The 18,611-nt window shown below is 37.0% G+C and overlaps 1 protein-coding gene across 2 annotated transcripts in view; it reads right to left on the reverse strand.

Moving 5' to 3' along the window:
• SPG7 (SPG7 matrix AAA peptidase subunit, paraplegin) overlaps positions 1–10,928 on the reverse strand; it is an 83,035-nt gene extending 72,107 nt beyond the window's left edge. The window contains exons 1-4 of one of the 2 annotated variants that reach the window (XM_044663168.1): positions 10,747–10,782; positions 8,796–8,914; positions 3,191–3,293; positions 531–620 (exon numbers count right to left, since the gene is read on the reverse strand). In XM_044663168.1, the coding sequence (XP_044519103.1) occupies positions 531–591 (61 nt within the window). In that variant the 5' untranslated portion in view covers positions 592–620; positions 3,191–3,293; positions 8,796–8,914; positions 10,747–10,782. Of the gene's footprint in view, positions 1–530; positions 621–3,190; positions 3,294–8,795; positions 8,915–10,746 lie in introns of both variants that reach the window. The other variant, XM_044663167.1, reaches the window with a different exon arrangement.
• Between the last annotated feature and the right edge of the window lie 7,683 nt (positions 10,929–18,611).

The following is an 18,611-nucleotide window of genomic DNA, read 5'->3' on the forward strand; positions in this document are numbered from 1 at the left end:
AGAGGTGGGAGATAAGAGTATCTTATTATAGAAACAGCTGGGTAGCTCAGTGGATTGAGAGCCAGGCCTAGAGATGGGATGTCCTAGGTTCAAATCTGGCCTCAGAAACTTCCCAGCTGTGTGACCCTGGGCAAGTCGCTTGACTTCCATTGCCTACCCTTACCACTCTTCTGCCTTGGAGCCAAAACACAGTATTGACTCCAAGATGGAAGGTAAGGGTTTAAAAAAAAAAAAAGAAGGATGGAGTCAGAAATGGAGCTGGGATACTTTTTTCAATATTAAAAAAGAAATTAAATACATTTTATAAAGATAGTTTATAAAAATATGGAATCCATAAATTAAAGATTTATATAAAATTGAAAAAACGAAATTGATTGAAATATCAATCAAAACCTAACCAACACACAGAAATGTGGCCTCTCAAGAATCCCACTTTTTATAAGTCTGGCTTTATAAACTACTGTTGTGGCTATACTGAGAAAACCTTCTGAACACAAGATATAACAAAAATTTCAAAATCTCAGACCTACCTTCATCATCTTCTGGCATTTTTTTCTTGGATTTTTCTTTCTCCTTATTCTTTTGCTTCATCTTGGAGGTACTAAAATAAGCAGTACCACCTACAAAGAATATATTAAGTATTGAGTGTCAAGGTATAAAATGATGGAGAAAAAAAGGTCACTACATGATAAAATGAATGAAGCAGCATAGATCATCTGAAAAATTCTAAGCATCAACTGGATAAAACAAACAAGTGTGATTTATGAAGTATAAAATAATAAACTATTTTTCCCATGATGCTATGTAAAACATCTAAGGTGGAACAATTTATATTCAATGATTATGGAAATATATTGGAAAAATGTTGCAGAAAACAATTAAAGCTCTTTATTAAATGGATCATTAATGTGGAAAATTAATTTTCCCCCTGCTATTTATCTTATGATTCTCCAACAATACACTCTGTCAATTCCTTCATAACTTTCAGCCTTAAGAGAGTCAGGGGCCCTAACTGAGAGATTAATAGTATTACCAATAAATATTCAACTAATTTGTTTCAAAGAAAAGAATTTAACTCATGTCCTGACTCCAAAGTTGGTTCCTCTGTACACTGACATTCTATCTCAAGAATTCACAAACAGGTAGCTTTTTTGAATAAGGCAATATCAGTAACCTTCTGGTCACTATCACTAGGATATACCAAAGACAATACATACTACATCAAAGACCTCAGTTTGTTCAAGGCCTTTGGACAAGGGAATAGCCCTTAGCAAAATTCTATTTTTAATAAAGCAGTGGCCTGAACTGTAACTTTCTTTATAGGAATACTAATGGACCTACAAATGAATCTTGTTTGAGAGTCAGTATAACATATTAAAAGAATTTTTTCAAGGACATGAAGATATATGCCAACCTTCCTCTGTTTTTCTCTCTTAAGTACATTTTAAAAGGAAAAACCACATATTATTCACATGTGCAAGCTACTGACTCAAAACCAATTGGCACGCATACATTCTCTCCATTATCACATATGGACAGCAGGCTGCTTGCTGGTAATTAGGATTCTACATTTTTCAATCTTTTTATGCTTCTCCACAATAAAAACAAGCTGAACATGGTACACAGTATCTATGCTAAAGGTTCTTTAACCAAGGACCAAAAGAAAGCATTAGGTAGGAGTTCAGCCAAGCAATAGAGTGACTCACAAAAGGGCAATACCTATCTATTTTAAGCACTAAATTCTTTGTAGTTTATTTTCAGTTCCATTCTGAATTTAAAACATTCACAACAATGTCGGAGATCTGCAACAGAGCTACTTCCTTCAACAGCTGACAGAAGGCCAAAGACAACATGGAGAAACAGATTCATACAGTTTTAGGAACAATCTTATTTATTCTTGTTTATATATCTAAAGGTTTATTTTGGATAAAATTTACAATAAAAAGCTTAAAAATTCATATTTATTTATTTTTCAAATAGTACAATATCACTTTTTGTTATATGAGAAATACTGTATAAAAATCAAAACAATTCCATGTCAAGCAAAAAAATGCCATTCAGACCTTAAATTTATTGTCTTTTTATTGTATTTTCTTAAATTCATTCTAGCCTATCCTAAGGACATGTGGATTTCCCTGATGGAAGATATTCAACAAACATTTTTTGAACACCAACTATGTGCCAGGCACTACGTATGCTAAGCACTAGGGATACAAATATAGAGAATAAAACAATTCTACAACAGAAGTCCAAATTGTTCTTGGTAGTCAAATGAATAGGAATAGGATGGAAGAAAAAGAAAGAAATAAGCATTAAGCACTTACTATGTAGCAGATATTGTATTAAAGAATTTTAAAAATATTCTCTCACTTAATCCTCACTATAATACTGGGAGAGAGAGGTTCCATTGTTATATCCATCTCATCATAGCTGAGGAAACTGAGGCAAAGAAAGAATAAATGATTTGCCCAGGAAAATATAGCTAGAGTCTGAGAAGGGATCTGAACTCCAGTCTTCCTGATTTCAAAGTTCTATCCACAGTATTATCCAGCTACGTTTAGGGAATGGACTTGTGATTTCACTGCTCTAGATAGCTCCCAGGGAAGCAATCTGTATAAATGTGGGTTGACTCTTGTGTAGGGTCAGAGGAGGGATTAGAACCCAGGATTTCTTGACTTAAGGGCCAACTTGATGACATCACAATGTCTCATCACCAAAAGATGAGATGGTTAAACTTTTTGGCCAAAACCAAGCTAGCAACATTATTAGCCATTTCCAATTTAGAATAATGGAATTTTAGAGCTAGAAGAGCTTGTAAAATCTCTCATTTTATAGCTATGGAGACCAAAGATCCGATAACTCACACAAGGTAACACAGCTAGTGTAAGCTGGGACCATCATATCTTACTTTTTCTTTCTCATGCATATCCGAAAAGGGTAGAAAGGACATGGAGTCAGGAAATCTTGGGTATGAAACAGCTCAGATCTTTAAATTGGCTGTGGAATCCTGGGTAACATATTGAACCTCTTCAGACCTCAGTTTAGCATCTACCTCATAGAGCTGTTGTGAGACTCCATTGAGAAAATATGTAAAGTACACTGCAAACTTGAAAGCATTAAATGGTACCTATTATTATTGCTCCTACTACTTTAATAGCAGCTGCATTTAAAAATCATGAAAGCCTCATACCTAAAAGTTTCCAGAGTCTGACTGGATTCTGAATTAGATGTTGTTTCAATAACAATCCTCTGATTCCTTGAAAGGTAGGGGACAATGTCCTCAAAAGTAAACTCTGAAAGAAAAAAAAAAACAGTAACAAGAATCAAAGTAATATACTCGTGATGTTAATCAGTCATTTCAGTCATATCTGACTCTCCACAACCCTATTGGGGGGGAGGGGTTTTGGGTAAAAATACTTGAGTGGCTTTCCATTTCCTTCTCCAGCTCATTTTACAAATGAGGAAACTGAGGCAAATAGAGTTAAAGTGACTTGCTGAGGATCGCACAGATCCTCACAGAGGATCAGATTTGAACTCAGGAAAACGAGCTTCCCAACTCTAGGTCCTATGTTCTACCCCCTATGCCACCTAGTCACCTTTATGGCTGTGCCACAGAAATAGTACCCTATATTCATTTGTTTTCTTGTTTAGTAGGATCTCTGAATTAAATATAAGCTAATACACTAACTATTCTTTAATGCTTATCCCTTCCCTAGTGAAAAGCTCAAGGACATAAAAACTGGCCTGTGAATGTGACAAGCTTTTCTACAGTAATGGCATCATTTAGCTATATTACAAATGAGAAATAATTATAATTATATAATGCTTTAAGTTTACAAAATCCTTTAAATGTTGTCTCATTTAATTATCACAGTGATGCTATGAGGTGGGTAGGCAGGCAGGTAGGCAAGTATCATTACTTCCATTTTACAAATGAAGAAACTGAGTAAGGTTCAGAGATAAGTGACTTATCAAAAGCTACCCAGCTAGTAAGTAGCAGAACAAGAACCAAAAATCTGTCTTCTGTCTCTTAAGTTTGCTCTTTTCACAAATAAATCTCTCCTATAAATCAATCAGCTGTTCAACAACATCCTCAAATAATACTAGATGAATGACATTCATACAATATTAAACTTTTGGGAAAATGTAAGTAGAATCCTTTCTTTTGTCTATAAATCATTTTAAAGCTGGCTAACATTTTTAGATATGTTACTTTATTTGATCTTCACACCACCCTGGAAGGCAGGTACTGCTATTATACCTATTTTATAGATGAAGAAACAGAGGCTGAGGTTAAGTGACTTGCCCAGAACCACACAGCTGGTATGCATCTGAGACTACATCTGACCTCCAATCTTATTAAATCCCAAATTAAGCATCTCATCCACTGCACTCCCAGCTGCCTTTAGAACAGTATAAACTTATACTGTTAAACAGTATAAACACTTATTAGACTAGATATACAAACTGTATCTATAGAATGATCCACTACAGACTGGTCAAGCTTACTGTATCTAGTTGTAGATACATTTTTTTTTTAATTAGGCAAAAAACAGACATAGGATTACTGGAGAAGGCTACAAAAAAAAAAACAAAAAACTGAAGGATTAGAAAATTAACTCCATAAAGGTTAGGAACAATCAGATGAAAAGTAGCAAATGAGCAAATGCCCAGAAGAGTAAGAAGGGTGGTCCTGGAAAGCTATGGATATGCCTGTTCCCTCCTACTACCCAATAAATTCTATTTTCTACCTTTAGTAAGTCTATTTTTTTTAAAAGCTGTAGATCATAATACATAAGATCAACTATAAAAAACTCAAGGAACATCTCTAATGACAAAAAAATCTAGGGGTATTTGAAAATAAATATATAAATGAGATATAAGCAACAGTCTGGAAAAATCCCAATTATTCAGATATACAGAATCAATCAATTACCACTTATTAAGTGCTGTAAAATTAAAAGTAATATCCAATAACTCCAAGCATTATATTTTATAAGAAGTATTAATAATCACTTCAAGTAAAAGAAATAAAAGACAAAAAGTAAAAAGCCTGAGTAAAGAAAAGTTTTCCTTCCGGGGGGGCAGGGGGGGGGCAGGAAACAAGGGGCCCAGTTACCCACAAACTTTATCTCCAAAATGTAAGGACATAATGTGAGAACGAAAGTGGGGTGCTGGGAATTGGAGTCCTGGGGAACAGATTCTAATTCCACAGTGCTTACTATATACCTAACAGTATGCTAGAAATCAAATATGGAAAAATGAAATAGTCTCTCTCCTGAAGAAGTTTACATTCTATTGGGAGAGACAACACACATCTGTACACACACATATTGATAACATATATAAAACTGCCAACCTTAGTGTTATATAGCATGTTTAAAGTGTTTAACATGTCTTTATAAACACATGATGAATGAATGAAAAACATAAATTTTATTAAATAAAACTGAAAAGCTTCTACACAAACAATGTATCCAAGAGAAAGGAAGCTGCTAACTGAGAAAAAAATTATTATCAGTTGTTTTTTTTTTGGACAAGTATTTGTTAACTAACAGAAATGCATAGGACATATATAAGCCCCAAAGTCTATTACTCCATGGATAAGTGTTCAAAAGATATGCAATTCTCAAAGGAATAATTTTAAATATTTAACTTTATAAAAGAATGTTCCAAATCACTAGCAAGAGAAATGCAAATCAAAACAATTCTGGGATTACAGCATTACAGGGGTTCTAAGATAGGCATTCTACTACATTGGTGGAGCTGTGAATTAGTAAGACCACTTCATTAAGAAATTTGCAGGAGGCAGCTGGGTAGCTCAGTGGGTTGAGAGCCAGGCCTAGAGACCGGAGGTCCTAGGTTCAAATCTGGTCTCAGACACTTCCCAGCTGTGTGACCTTGGGCAAGTCGCTTGGCCCCATTGCCTACCCTTACCACTCTTCTGCCTTGGAGCCAATACACAGTATTGACTCCAAGATGGAAGGTAAGGGTTGAAAAAAAAAAAAAAAAGAAATTTGTAATTATGCAAATAAAGTAGCTAAAATGTCCATATTCTTTTGACTTATAAGTTCCACAACTAAGCATATATTCCAAGGTCACAGTTAAAAAAAGGGGGGACTTCCATATGTTCTAACATATTTATAGCACCATTTTTTTGTGGAAGAAAAGTACTGAAAGCAAAAGTAGATACCATTCATTAGTGAATGTCTAAGTAAACTATGATACATGAATATAATGGAACATTATTATGCTGTAACATTAGGGGCTCAGTGGCTGGAGACCATTAGGGGGCTCAGTGAATAGAGTGCTGGGCCTGGAGTAAGAAAGATCCTAGTTCAAAGCCAGTCTCAACACTTCCTAGCTGTGTGACCCTGGGCAAGTCACTTTACCTGTTTGCCTTAATCCCCTGGAGAAGGAAACGGCAAACCAGTCCATTTTTGTCAAGAAAACTCAAGGGACAATATTGGCATTCTATGGTCCATTGGGTCATGAATAGTTCGACAGGGCTGAACAACAAGAAACAATGAACTTTATCAATAAAGAGCACAAAAAGGCCTACAAGAAATGACTAGAAGAGAAGTAGCAGAACCAAGAAAATAATCATCACAACTAAACAACGTCAATGGAAAAAACTACCACAAAACAATCAAAAATGAATATTGCAAAGGGGCAGATGGGTAGCTCAGTGGAGTGAGAGTCAGGCCTAGAGACAGGAGGTCCTAGGTTCAAACCCAGCCTCAGCCACTTCCCAGCTGTGTGACCCTGGGCAAGTCACTTGACCCCCATTGCCCACCCTTACCAATCTTCCACCTATGAGACAATACACCGAAGTACAAGGGTTTAAAAAAAAAATGAATATTGCAAAATAACAAAAAATAAAATTAGTTCCAAAGAAAACAGAAAAAAGATTCCTTCCCTTCTCCTTGGCAGAGGGGAGAAAGGTCCTCAGATATAGAATGCTCCACGTATTCTCAAGTTTTTTTAAATGTATTGGTCATTTTAAATGAATTTTTAAAAAGTATTAATCTGTTTTGCTGAATTTTTTTCTTTAAAAAAATCTTGGTTATATTAGATGGCTCTTTGGGAGGAGAAGAATAGATACAGGGTATCTAGGGGATGTAAAAACAAAAGGAATCAATTTTATATTTTTTTTAACTATGAATGAAAGGAATTTATTAAATGCTGTGCCAAAAACTATACTAAGGACTGGGAATACAAATACAGAGCTAGATAGTCCCTCCTCAGCAAAGAATAAGGATGAAAGTCCTGGGGTTCTAATTAAGAAACAAGCTTCCAGCTCTCTCCAAAGTATAAATGTATACAAACAATAAAATTTAAAAAAAAATAAAAGCATATAAACAAACAATTCTCAAAAGAATTGCAAACTATTCACAACCACCTGAAAGAATGCTCCAAATCATCAGTAAGAGATGCATCTCAAATCCTACAAAATTTGCCAAAAGATAGGAATTATCAGTATAGGTGGAGTCATAGGAAGATAGGCAGACTATCAAATTGTTGGTATTGTTTACTCAGGACAACTATTCTAGAAAGCAATCTGAAATTATGAAAATAAAATAACAAAAATGTCCATATGCTTTGAATCAGAGATTCCATTACTGGGCTTATACCCCAAGGAGACCACTGATAAGAATATACCAAAATATTTATAGCAACACTTGTTGTGGGAGCAAAGAATTGGAAACTAAGTCATTGCCCATTGAGTAAGGAAGGGTAAAGCAAATTGTGGCAAATGAATGTAAAGGAATATTATTGTACTCTAAGAAATTATGTGGATAATGACTACAGAGAAGTCTAGAAAGATTTATGTGAACTGATACAAAGTGAAGTCAGCAGAGCCAAGAAAATAATGTATAAAGTGACTACAGTGACATAAATGGACTTAATTTTTAAAAATTAAGTGAATGTTGCAAAATTATTAAAGAAGCATGACTTGAAAAAAGAGCTAAAAGACACTCCCACTCACCCTCTGTTGAAGGAGGTGCACAAATCTTCAGATTTTTTTTTATGTATTGATCAGTTGTACTGATTTTTTCCTTTTCTTTTCTATCTTAAAAAATATCATTTGTTATATGGAATGGATCTTTGAGTAGAGGAGAGGAAAGGAAAATGGGAGAAATTATAGTACAAAAAGTCATCAATAAAAACTTTTTTTTAAAGAGATAAGCTTCAAGAAGCTTACATCCTATATAATAGACTTTTTCCTAGTAGCAGCAATGCAATGACCCAGGATAATCCAGAGGAATTTAGGAAAAAGAATGCTTTCCACATTCAGAGAAAGGAGTATGGAAATAGAAATGCATTAGAAAAATATGTGATTGATCATATAGTTCGATACATATTTATGATTGGGGATATTATTGGGATTTTGATGTTAAAGGATCACTCTACTACAGATATGAATAACATAGAAATAGGTTTTGAACAATGATACATGTATAACCCAGTGGAACTGCTTGTTGGCTTCTGGGAGGGGGGAAGAAAGAATGGGGGCAGGGGGAATCATGAATCATGTAACTATGGAAAAATATGCTAAATAAAAAAAGGGGGGGAAAAAAGCTTACATTCTAATGAGCTCTTTACAATTAGTATCCATTTGATCCTCAATTCATGGGGAGACAGGGCAAATGGTCCCAAAGAGTGTTCCTCCCAGGCATGACCTCTGAAGGTCCAGTTAGTCAAAGAGCATTTATTAAACACATACTGTGTGCCATGCATTGTATTAAACTCTGAGAATACAAATACAAGGTGAAAGAAAAACAGTCTCTGACCTCAAGAGGCTTATAGTTCTAATGGTGGTTCACATGAAAGGGAGCTGAAAAGGAGAGGATTCTGGGATGGAGTCCAGAGAAGAAACTGCTGGTCTGGGCACTTCCTTAAAAGGGAGTTCCTGGGAAGAACAGACCAACAGAGACTACAGCTTACAAAACACATGCAACATATACACAGTGTGAATTCAGTTAATATTTCATTGTCATATGAATAGACAAAACTTGTTTTATATAATTAGATCAAAAAGGACCTTAGAAGATCTTAAGATCACTGAGTCCAATTCCCTCAGTTTACAGAACAAGAAACTGAAAACCATAGTGGGTTAAATGATTTTTTCAAAGACACCCAGATCAAACTTGTACCTAAACAGAAATTCTCTCTACAAGATTCCCAGTGTCATTACCCAGCCTCCAAGCTAAGATCTCTAGTTGTAGGGTTTTCATTGTCTACCTTCTAAGCCATGAAAAGGTTTAAATGAAATGATGTATATAAAATAATTCACAAAATTTAAAACACTAAGTCATGAATTCTTCATCTGAGGTCCATGAATTTCCTAAAATAATTGGAAATTTAATTTTTATGATTAAATTATTAATTATTATTAAATTGTTTAAATTATTTTATTATTCCACATAACTGGAAAAAGATAGAAAGGTAGTACAAGGGATAGAGAGCTAGAGTCAAAAAGACCCAAGTTCAGATGGTACCTGACTTAATAAATATGTGATGCTAAGCAAGTTACTTAACTGCTGACTACTTCATTTTCCTCCATTTGTAAAGTGAGGATAATAAAAGAAACTACCTTCTAGGGTTGTTATGAAGGTCAAATGAGATACTTATAAAGTGCTTCACACAGTAATTGATAAATTGTAGGCACCTAACAAATGTTTGTTCCCTTCCCTTTTGCAAACCTTTCTATTTTATCTTATACATTTAAAATCATTAAATTGAGGAGTCATAAGCTTCATCAGACTGTCAAAAGGATTCATGACCAAAAAAAGGGTTAAGTAAAGATCAACTGTATTACTATTTTTGCTACTTGAGTCAACTTATTGCACTTTTAGTCAATTCTATTTGTACAGAAACTTTTCCTTATGAATAAATGAAACCTTTCTTTGTAACTTCTATTCATTCGATTTCTGCACTTTGGGGTCAAGCTGAACAAATCTCTTTTAGTACTGATGAAAACAGGGATAAACATAACCATTTTACTCAGCCAGGGGGTGGGTGTCACCTGGGCTGCTACTGATGGGAGTGGCGAATGAAGAATTTAACCAGATGAGTAATGGTTCAACAGACAATTATTTAGACATTTCACTAGATCAATTAGATCTAGTAAATTAGAACCTGAGTATTCGTAAATAATAAGAACAAATAGCTCTCCTGGAAGTCCTTGATGCTCATTATTACTAGCAGAAAGAAAGGAAGGAAAGGTTTCAAAGGCTTCAGACCGCTAAAGGGGTGGAGGGTGAAAGTGATGCAGTGAAAAGAGCCCTGGATGTGACATGGGGTCAAAAGCTCTCCCTCCTATTCTCTGGGTCTCAGTTTCCCCAAGGGTAAAATTGACGAGCTGGGCTCACAAGCCTTAAAGTGTTTTCCAACTCAGTGCTTTTTTCCCTAGCTGTCTCCCATCATCTCTCCTAGGTTCCCTGGTCCCTCCGCCTTACTTCTACTTTGCATACACCTCATGCTGTCCCTAAGTTGTGGGCATTCTGACTCCATTAAACTGGGAGTTCTTTGAGGGCAAGGGCTGCTTCCCCAGCGCCTGGAGAAGTTGCCCGGCACATCAGGCAACGCTGCTGGAGAGCCAGGGCCTAAAATTGGGAAAACTGGGTGATGGGGCTGAGGCGTTAAAGAGCCAGGGGGCTACGGGGCAAGGCTGGGGGCGGGGCCTACTCCTCCACTCCCACCCCTCCCCCCCGCGGGCGGAGCTGAGGCCCAGGAAGTTACCTGTAGGACTCGGCCGCCAGTCCCAGCAGGATCCCCCGGGGCGCAGTAGAACTGCCTCTCCCCGAGCCCGGTGGCAGCGGCGGCGACGGGCCTGAGGTTCCAGCTGGATCTCGCGGCCTGGAGCCTCCAGCGGCCCGGCCTGCGGCGGAGAGAGAAAAGAAGCAGCAGCGCCGCCGCCATGATCCGTCTGAGAGCGGCGCCTGCGCACAGGGCGCCTCTCGGGCTGAACGAAGCTGGCGTGGAGGGGTGGGGACGAGGTCTGCAGAGGATCCGGGGTGCCGACGCACCGGGAGCTCATGCGCATGCGTCTCTTTCTCCGCCCTCCTTCGCTCTCTCTGCTTCTAGACCCTCTTCAAGGTCGTGGCCTGGGCGAGTCCCTCCTCCTATCAGCTTTCGCCCACCCGCGCCCCACCCGGACCTGGTCTAATAATTCCCGCGGCTATCACCACTTCAAAGCTCAGTCCTTGTTTCTCCCCAGACCGACACCCCACTTCTGCTTGTTCTTCCAAAGAATTCACCAGCATTTATAAATCACTTACTATGTGCCAGGCAGGATCCTCAATCGAGAAAACGACATGTAAACAGCTATGAGATCTCTACAGGATTAACTAGACCAGGACAACAATAACGGCACTGACTACACCTGGGTAAAGGACAAATTTTGAAAGACTTAAGATTCAAGGCAATGACCAGTTACAACTCCACAGCCAAACAGATCTGAGATGTACAGCCAGGATTTCAAGAAGGAAATTCCTAAGCTAAAGTAGGCACAGAAATTCACAGGGGGAATCTAGCTGATAGAGCAGTGAGGATTACAAACCACTTTGAGTTAGGGAGTGCAGATGGACCACAGTACTCCCCTCCCAGTCAGAACACGAAAGTTGCTTTGATTCATGGATATAATTTAGACATTTGCACTTGTGGCATGGTGCTGAGTAACCTCTGGACGTATAAAACTATCCACTGTTATTCCACCTTATGTAGACGGTGGCAAACACCAGCCACCATTGTAAATGTCATCAGCACAGGGGGAAAGGTGACAAGGGCTTCTGGGTACTCAGCTGAACTTGAATCTGTTTCAGAACTAGAAACAAAATTACCCACCTTTGTCCTTGTTCTCTAACCAATATCTGGATCCTTACAAGCTAAATAGACCTATTCTTTTCTAATCTCCTTGCCTTTACTGGGTCAAACATTTGTGCCATCTGGATAACCTAGATTTACTGTGGCCTCTTGAAACACCTAGCCTAGCATCTCAAATTCATTATGTCCAAACAGAACTTATCTTTTCCTGCATACTCTCCTGTGTTCTCAATTTCAGTTATTTTCTAGGGTGCCACCATCTCCCCAGTCACCCAGGCTTACTACCTCAGGATCATCCTAGACTTCTTCTCATTCCACTCTACATATTGGATCCATTGCCAAATCTTGTCATTCTAGGACAGCTAAGTAGCGCAGTGAAAGAATACCAGGCCTGAAGAGAGGAGGTCCTGGATTGAAAACAGACCCCGGACACATTTTAGCTGTGTGACCCTAGGTGAGTCACTTAAGCCCAATTGCCTAGCCCTTTTCACTCTTCTGCCTTGGAACTGATACTTAGAATTATTTCTAAGATAGAAGGTTTTAAGAAGATACAGGTTTAAAAAACAAATAAATACAATTTAAAAATACATAATTAAAAATAAAGTTATAATAGTATAATAAAGATATAATATATGTAATAATATTATAAATATATAAATTATATAAGTAATTTCTACTTTTACCTTCATATCATTTCTTACATAGATTCCCTTCTCTCCCATCACTTAGCCTAGTTCTGATATATCTCCTTTTTCTCCACTCACACACTAGTTCAGGACCTCCTCATCTCTCTCACTTAGATTACTGTAATACTCTTCTAATTGGTCTCCTGCTTCAATTCTTTCTCCACTCCAGTTTGTCCTCTCTTCAAGGTGGAGGTGATTTTTCTAAAGTATAGGTCTCCCAGGTCACTCTCCTAATTACCTCCAGCTGTCCCTGTTACTTTAAGGATCAAATATGAATTATTCCATCGTTTAAAGCCCTTCATAACCTGGCTTTCCAACTTCTTCATGCTTTTTATACTTTCCTCTCCTCCATCACTCTACATTCCAATGACATCAGCCTACTTACTGTTCTCATTTCTCTGTCTAGGCTGCCTCTCTTGCCTGGAATGTCTTCCCTCTTCACTTTCACTTCCTGGCTCCGGGGGCATCCTTCCATTTTCAGCTCAAATCTTACCTTGTCCTGTAGGCTTTCCCCAGCTGCTGCTGCTTTCCTTAGTTTTGTGGTTGTTTGTTTGTTTGTTTTTTTAATCTTTACTTCCCATTTTAGAATGAGTACTGTGTATTAGTTATAAAGCAGAAGAGCTAGAAGGGCAAGGAAATGGGGATTAAGTGACTTACCCAGAATCATTTAATTAGGAAGTGTCTGAGGTCAGATTTGAACCCAGGATCTCCCATCTCTCAGTCTGGCTCTCTATCCACTGAGCCACCTAGCCTTCCTTCTGAGATTATCTTCTATCTACTCTGTATATATCTCTTAAGAATCTAAGTATTTATCTTTACCATTAGAATGTAAACTTCTTGAAGGAAGGATCTCTTTTTTCTTTAAATCAACAGCACTTAGTATAGTGTACAGCATATACTAAGCTCTTTCTTTTTTTTAAATCCTTACCTCCCATCTTAGAATCAATACTGTGTATTAAATCCAAGAAAGAAGAGTGGTAAGGGCTAGACAATAGAGGTTAAGTGGCTTGCCCAGGGTCACACAATTTGGAAGTATCTGAACCTAGACTTGAAGCCAGGACCTCCCTGATCTAGACCTTGTTCTCAATCCATTGAGCCACCTAGCTGCCCGGTATAATAAGTTCTTACTACATGTTTATTAACTGATTGATTAAGTGTAAGTACACTTGAGTTCTAGTCAGAGTTTTGGACATTAATAATCTGTGAGATCTTGGGCTAGTCATGTCCCTGGACATCAGTTTCTTCTTCTATATAATGAAAGGACTCCTCTTTCAGTTTTGAAATTCCATGTTGTTAACGCTCATTCAGTAGCTAAGAAATCTGATATGTCACTAAAACTTCATAGATATCCTTTCTAGAGGAGGGTTTTGAATGTACTCAATGGTATTTTAGATTTTGCTTGGAATGGACTTTCGAAGTCAGCAAGCCCAACCCCCAATTATAGATGAAGAAATTGAGGTCCAGAAAGGTTAAGCAACTTATCTAGGATCATACTACTAGTAAGTACCTGAGGCAGACTTCTAACTTAGGGCCTCTAAAATCAGTATTTTATCCATTATACTATACTGTCATTTTGAAAGTTTCTTTCTATCACTTTTATACAATTCCCTATTCTTTTTTTTTTTAATTTTTTTTTATTTTAAACCCTTAATTTCTGTGTATTGACTTATAGATGGAAGAGTGGTAAGGGTAGGCAATGGGGATCAAGTGACTTGCCCAGGGTCACACAGCTAGGAAGTGTCTGAGTTCACATTTGAACCCAGGACCTTCCATCTCCAGCCCTGGCTCTCAATCCACTGAGCTACCCAGCTGCCCCCAATTCCCTATTCTTGAGAGTGGGAGGTAGTTCTTGATTGCAGGAGGTCAGGATTTCCTAACAGCAAAGAGTCACTTTTTTCCTTTGGAAGTTACCATGCCATCTGTCTGGTTCTTACCTAAAATATTCCTTAGAATTAAACAATTTTACATCTAAAAGTAATATCAAAAATATCATTTAAATCTTCCATCCATACAAATTAGGAAATGGTAGTAAGTGAGGTGACTTATTTCAGGGTCACACAGGAAAAGTGAGAGATGAACAATTGAATTCTATCTTCCCAAGGAGACAATTTTGGCTCTTATTCAGGTGGGCTCCCTAATGCCCACTGCCTAGGTAAGTTATATAAGGAGTAACATGCATTTTTACCAAATTTCTAAGCAATAAGCTAAAGAAAAAATATATTAGCACAGTTGTAAATTAAATGTTCAGTTTTAATTACAATTCTTACTTGCTCACAGATATATTTTTAATTTTTTCCATCCTAATTCTTATCAAGCCCTATTCCCTGAAGCACATACTAATTTTCATGGCTAATCTAGTCAGTGTGGTATATTTAGCAGATGAGAAAGCTGAAATTGGAGTCAGGGAGACCCAGATCCAAATCCTGCTTCATAATCTTGAATGCATGAATGAAAAATATACTTATTAAGTGCTTTCTCTATGCAAAGCATTGTGAATAAAAATAGAATCTTAAGAGAATCCTTAGAGCAGCCAGGAAGCACAGTGGCTAGAGTGCCAGACTTGGAGTTGGAAGGACCTGGGTTCAAATTTGTACTCAGACATTTCCTAGCTGTGTGACTCTCAGCAAGTCACTTAACCCCAAGTGCCTAGACCTTCCTGCTCTCCTGTCTTAGAACTGATACTAAGAAAGTAAGGGTTTCAAAAAAAAAAAAAAAAAAAAAAAAAAAGACAATCCTTGCTCTCTAGGCACACTCATTCAAATGGGGGAGATAGCATATTGTAGAAGATGTCAGGTGTGAAATAAGTAAATGATTTAAGGATGGTTAAAGTTAAATCCTACAATTTCCCTACAACCAGTGACAAGTTCTAGTGGTCTGGTCATTAGGAAGCAGCAACAAAGAAAATGCTTAAACCTCCTCCTTAATAAAATGAATCCATTTCTAATGGTGAACATTTGACAATGCCAAGAACTTTGATGGCAAGAACTTTCTTTTCTGGGTTTGCCGTAGCTCTGAAATCATAATAGCTGCAGCAGTAGTAGCTGAGCAACAAGTAATGTTTCCTTCCCAGGATAACTGATGGCTAAGGGCATTGGGCTTGAGGCTTTATTATTCCCAAGGCTCTTGAGTTCAGCATCCTGACCTGTCTTTTTTTTTTTTAATTAATCCTTACCTTTTGTTTTAGAATTAATAGGTTTTATTCTATGACAGAAGAACAAAGGCTTGGCAAAAGGGGTTAAGAGACTTGCCCAGGGTCATACAGCTAAGAAGTTCCTAAGAACAGATTTGAATCCAGGGTCTCTCAATTCTAGGCCTGACTCTGTATCCTTTGTAGCTACCTAGCTGCACCTCCTGAGCTCATTAATATATAGTAATTAGTTAATATAGTAATAATACTAATACATAAATTATTTAATTATATACATATATATATGTATATATCTATATCTATATATCCTAGGTTTGTGACTCTGGGCAAGTTACTTAACTCAGTTTCTTCCACTGTAAAATGGGGATAATAAAAAGCAATGTTGTTGCACTATTCTTATAACTGAGAGGCAGCACACTTGGTCTAGGGAACAAAAATCCAGCCTTCAAACAAGGAAGAACTATGTTCAAATCTCTTCTGACAATTCTGACACATCCCAGCTAAGTGAGCCTAGGCAAGTTCCTTAAGCTGTAGGACACATTCAGAATAGACAATTCCCCATCAGAGAATCCCTATGCCAAAGAAACCATAGGTCTAATTGCAAAAGTGTTGTAGTTATTAGCTTATTCTATTCCAAAGTCTCTTTCCCTCATACCCTATATCTTGTACAATCTTTCACTGTCAATCCATCTATTCTGTTTTTCTCTCTATCTTTTCCCTCTTATCTTTCAACCATTACTATCTAGGGAAATGCTCTTGGATGGACTGCATTGTATTGGTAGTCATCCCTCCCTTTTATATATATGTATATATATATACTTATATATACATATATATATATATATATTCCATTTCAACCAGACACAAAAGGCACAAAACAAGATGTACTCTTGACCCAGCAATATTGGGTCTATAGACCCAAAGAGGTCAGAGATAAGGAAAAAAAGGACCCACCTATACCAAAATATTTTAGCAGCTCTTTTTGTAGTGATGACGAATTGGAAACTGAGGAGCTATCTGTTACTTGGGGAACGAATGAACAAGTTGTGATATATGGTTGCAATTGAATTCTATTGTGCCATAAAGGAACAAGCAGGATGAATTCAGAAAAACTTGAAAAGACTTACATGAACTGACACAAAGTAAAGTGAGCAGAACCAGAACAAAGTATTTAGTAACAAAAATATTATATAATGAACTGTGAAAGACTAAACTATTATCAGCAAAGCAAATCTCCAAGATAAGCACAGGGGACTCATGATGAAAATGCTCTCCATGGCCAAAGAAGAAAGTTGTTGTCTGAGTGAACATCAAGGCATGTCATCTTCCACTGTATTTACTTTGTGAGATTTCTGTTTTATGTGTCATATATACCTTTTCTCATGACGAGCAATATGAAAATATGTCTTACATGAAAGAATGGGTATAACCTATACCAGACGATTCGCTCTGGGTTAGGGGAGAGTATAGGGAGAGAGAAAGTCATAATTCTAAGATGTCAAAAAACACTTGTCAAAAATTATTTCTACATGTAACTGAAAAAAACAAAAAAATGGGAAAAATTATATTAAATGCTATCTCTACTTTTGATTTATCCCTCTTTCCCAATGATTCCAGCCATCCCCTAAAGAATAGTTTGCTTTTACAATTTACAACTGGCACAACTGTGTCCTCATTTTGAAATGCCTTAATATTCCATAAACTGATGAAAGTTATTTTAATAATTGCTAATGTTTATATAGTGATTTAAGGTTTACAAAGCCTTTTGTATATGTTAATTTACTTAATCCTCACAACCATAATCTCAGGAGGTAGATGCTATTATTATCCCCATTTTACAGATGAGGAAACTATGAGGAAGAAAACGTAAATGATTTGCCCAGGGTGACACAGTTCATAAGTGTCTGAGACAGGATTAGTATTAGTCTTCTTGCCTACAGGTCCAGTGTTCTATTTGAGCTGGGATTTGTACTGGTCTTCTTGGCTAGGGTCCAGTGTTCTATTTATACTTATTAACTGATTGATTATCTATTTCACCACCTAGCTGCCTCTAGGCTCTCAGATTTAGAAAGAAAAGGAACTTTAAAGATCATCTGCTCCAAATTCTTTTTTCACTAAGGTGTATACTGAGTCCTAGAGGAACCAAAAGCAGGCAGAATTTGAACTTGGACCTTCCTAACACCAAGTCCAGGGCTTTATCCACCAAACTATAACTCAACCTTGCTTGAACTCCTACACCCTCAGAGTTGCTATGATTTGAACCAAGTTAGTAAACTTGAGAGTGTCTTGAAAGGAGCAAAATGCAAAATATTATTGTTTAAAAATAAAGGTAATTCTTTTCCCTGACTATAAAACCAAGGCTATTAATTTATATTTTTAAAAGTCTTTTATGTAACACAAGGCAAAGATTTGTTTGCTCATTGAGTGAGTGAATTTCTTTATCAGTGAAATTATAGGACTAGATCAAAAATAAATGATACATATTTTGGAATAGTATTTTATTTTGTCTCTTTGAATACTGGCAAAATTATTTATTTATTTATTTTGGGTGAAATTGTGAGGCTAGATCAAAAATAAATGATACATATGTTGGAATAATATTTTATTGTATCTCTTTAAATACTGGTATATTTATTTATTTATTTGTTTGTTTGTTTTTAACCCTTGCCTTCAGTCTTAGAATTGATGCTAAGTACCAGTTCTAATTCAGGAGAGCAGTAAGGGCTAAGCAGTCAGGGTTAAGTGACTTGCCCAGAGTCACATAGCTAGGCAGTGTCTGCAGACACTTTGATTTGAATCCAGGACCTCTCCTCTCCAGGCCTGGCTCTCTGTACACTGAGCCACCTATCAGCCTTTGCTAGTATATTTATTTATTTTTTTTAAACCCTTAACTTCTGTGTATTGGCTCCTAGGTGGAAGAGTGGTAAGGGTGGGCAATGGGGGTCAAG

This window comes from Gracilinanus agilis, chromosome 2 (genome assembly GCF_016433145.1).
Source record: "Gracilinanus agilis isolate LMUSP501 chromosome 2, AgileGrace, whole genome shotgun sequence".
Classification (NCBI taxonomy): Eukaryota; Metazoa; Chordata; class Mammalia; order Didelphimorphia; family Didelphidae; genus Gracilinanus; species Gracilinanus agilis.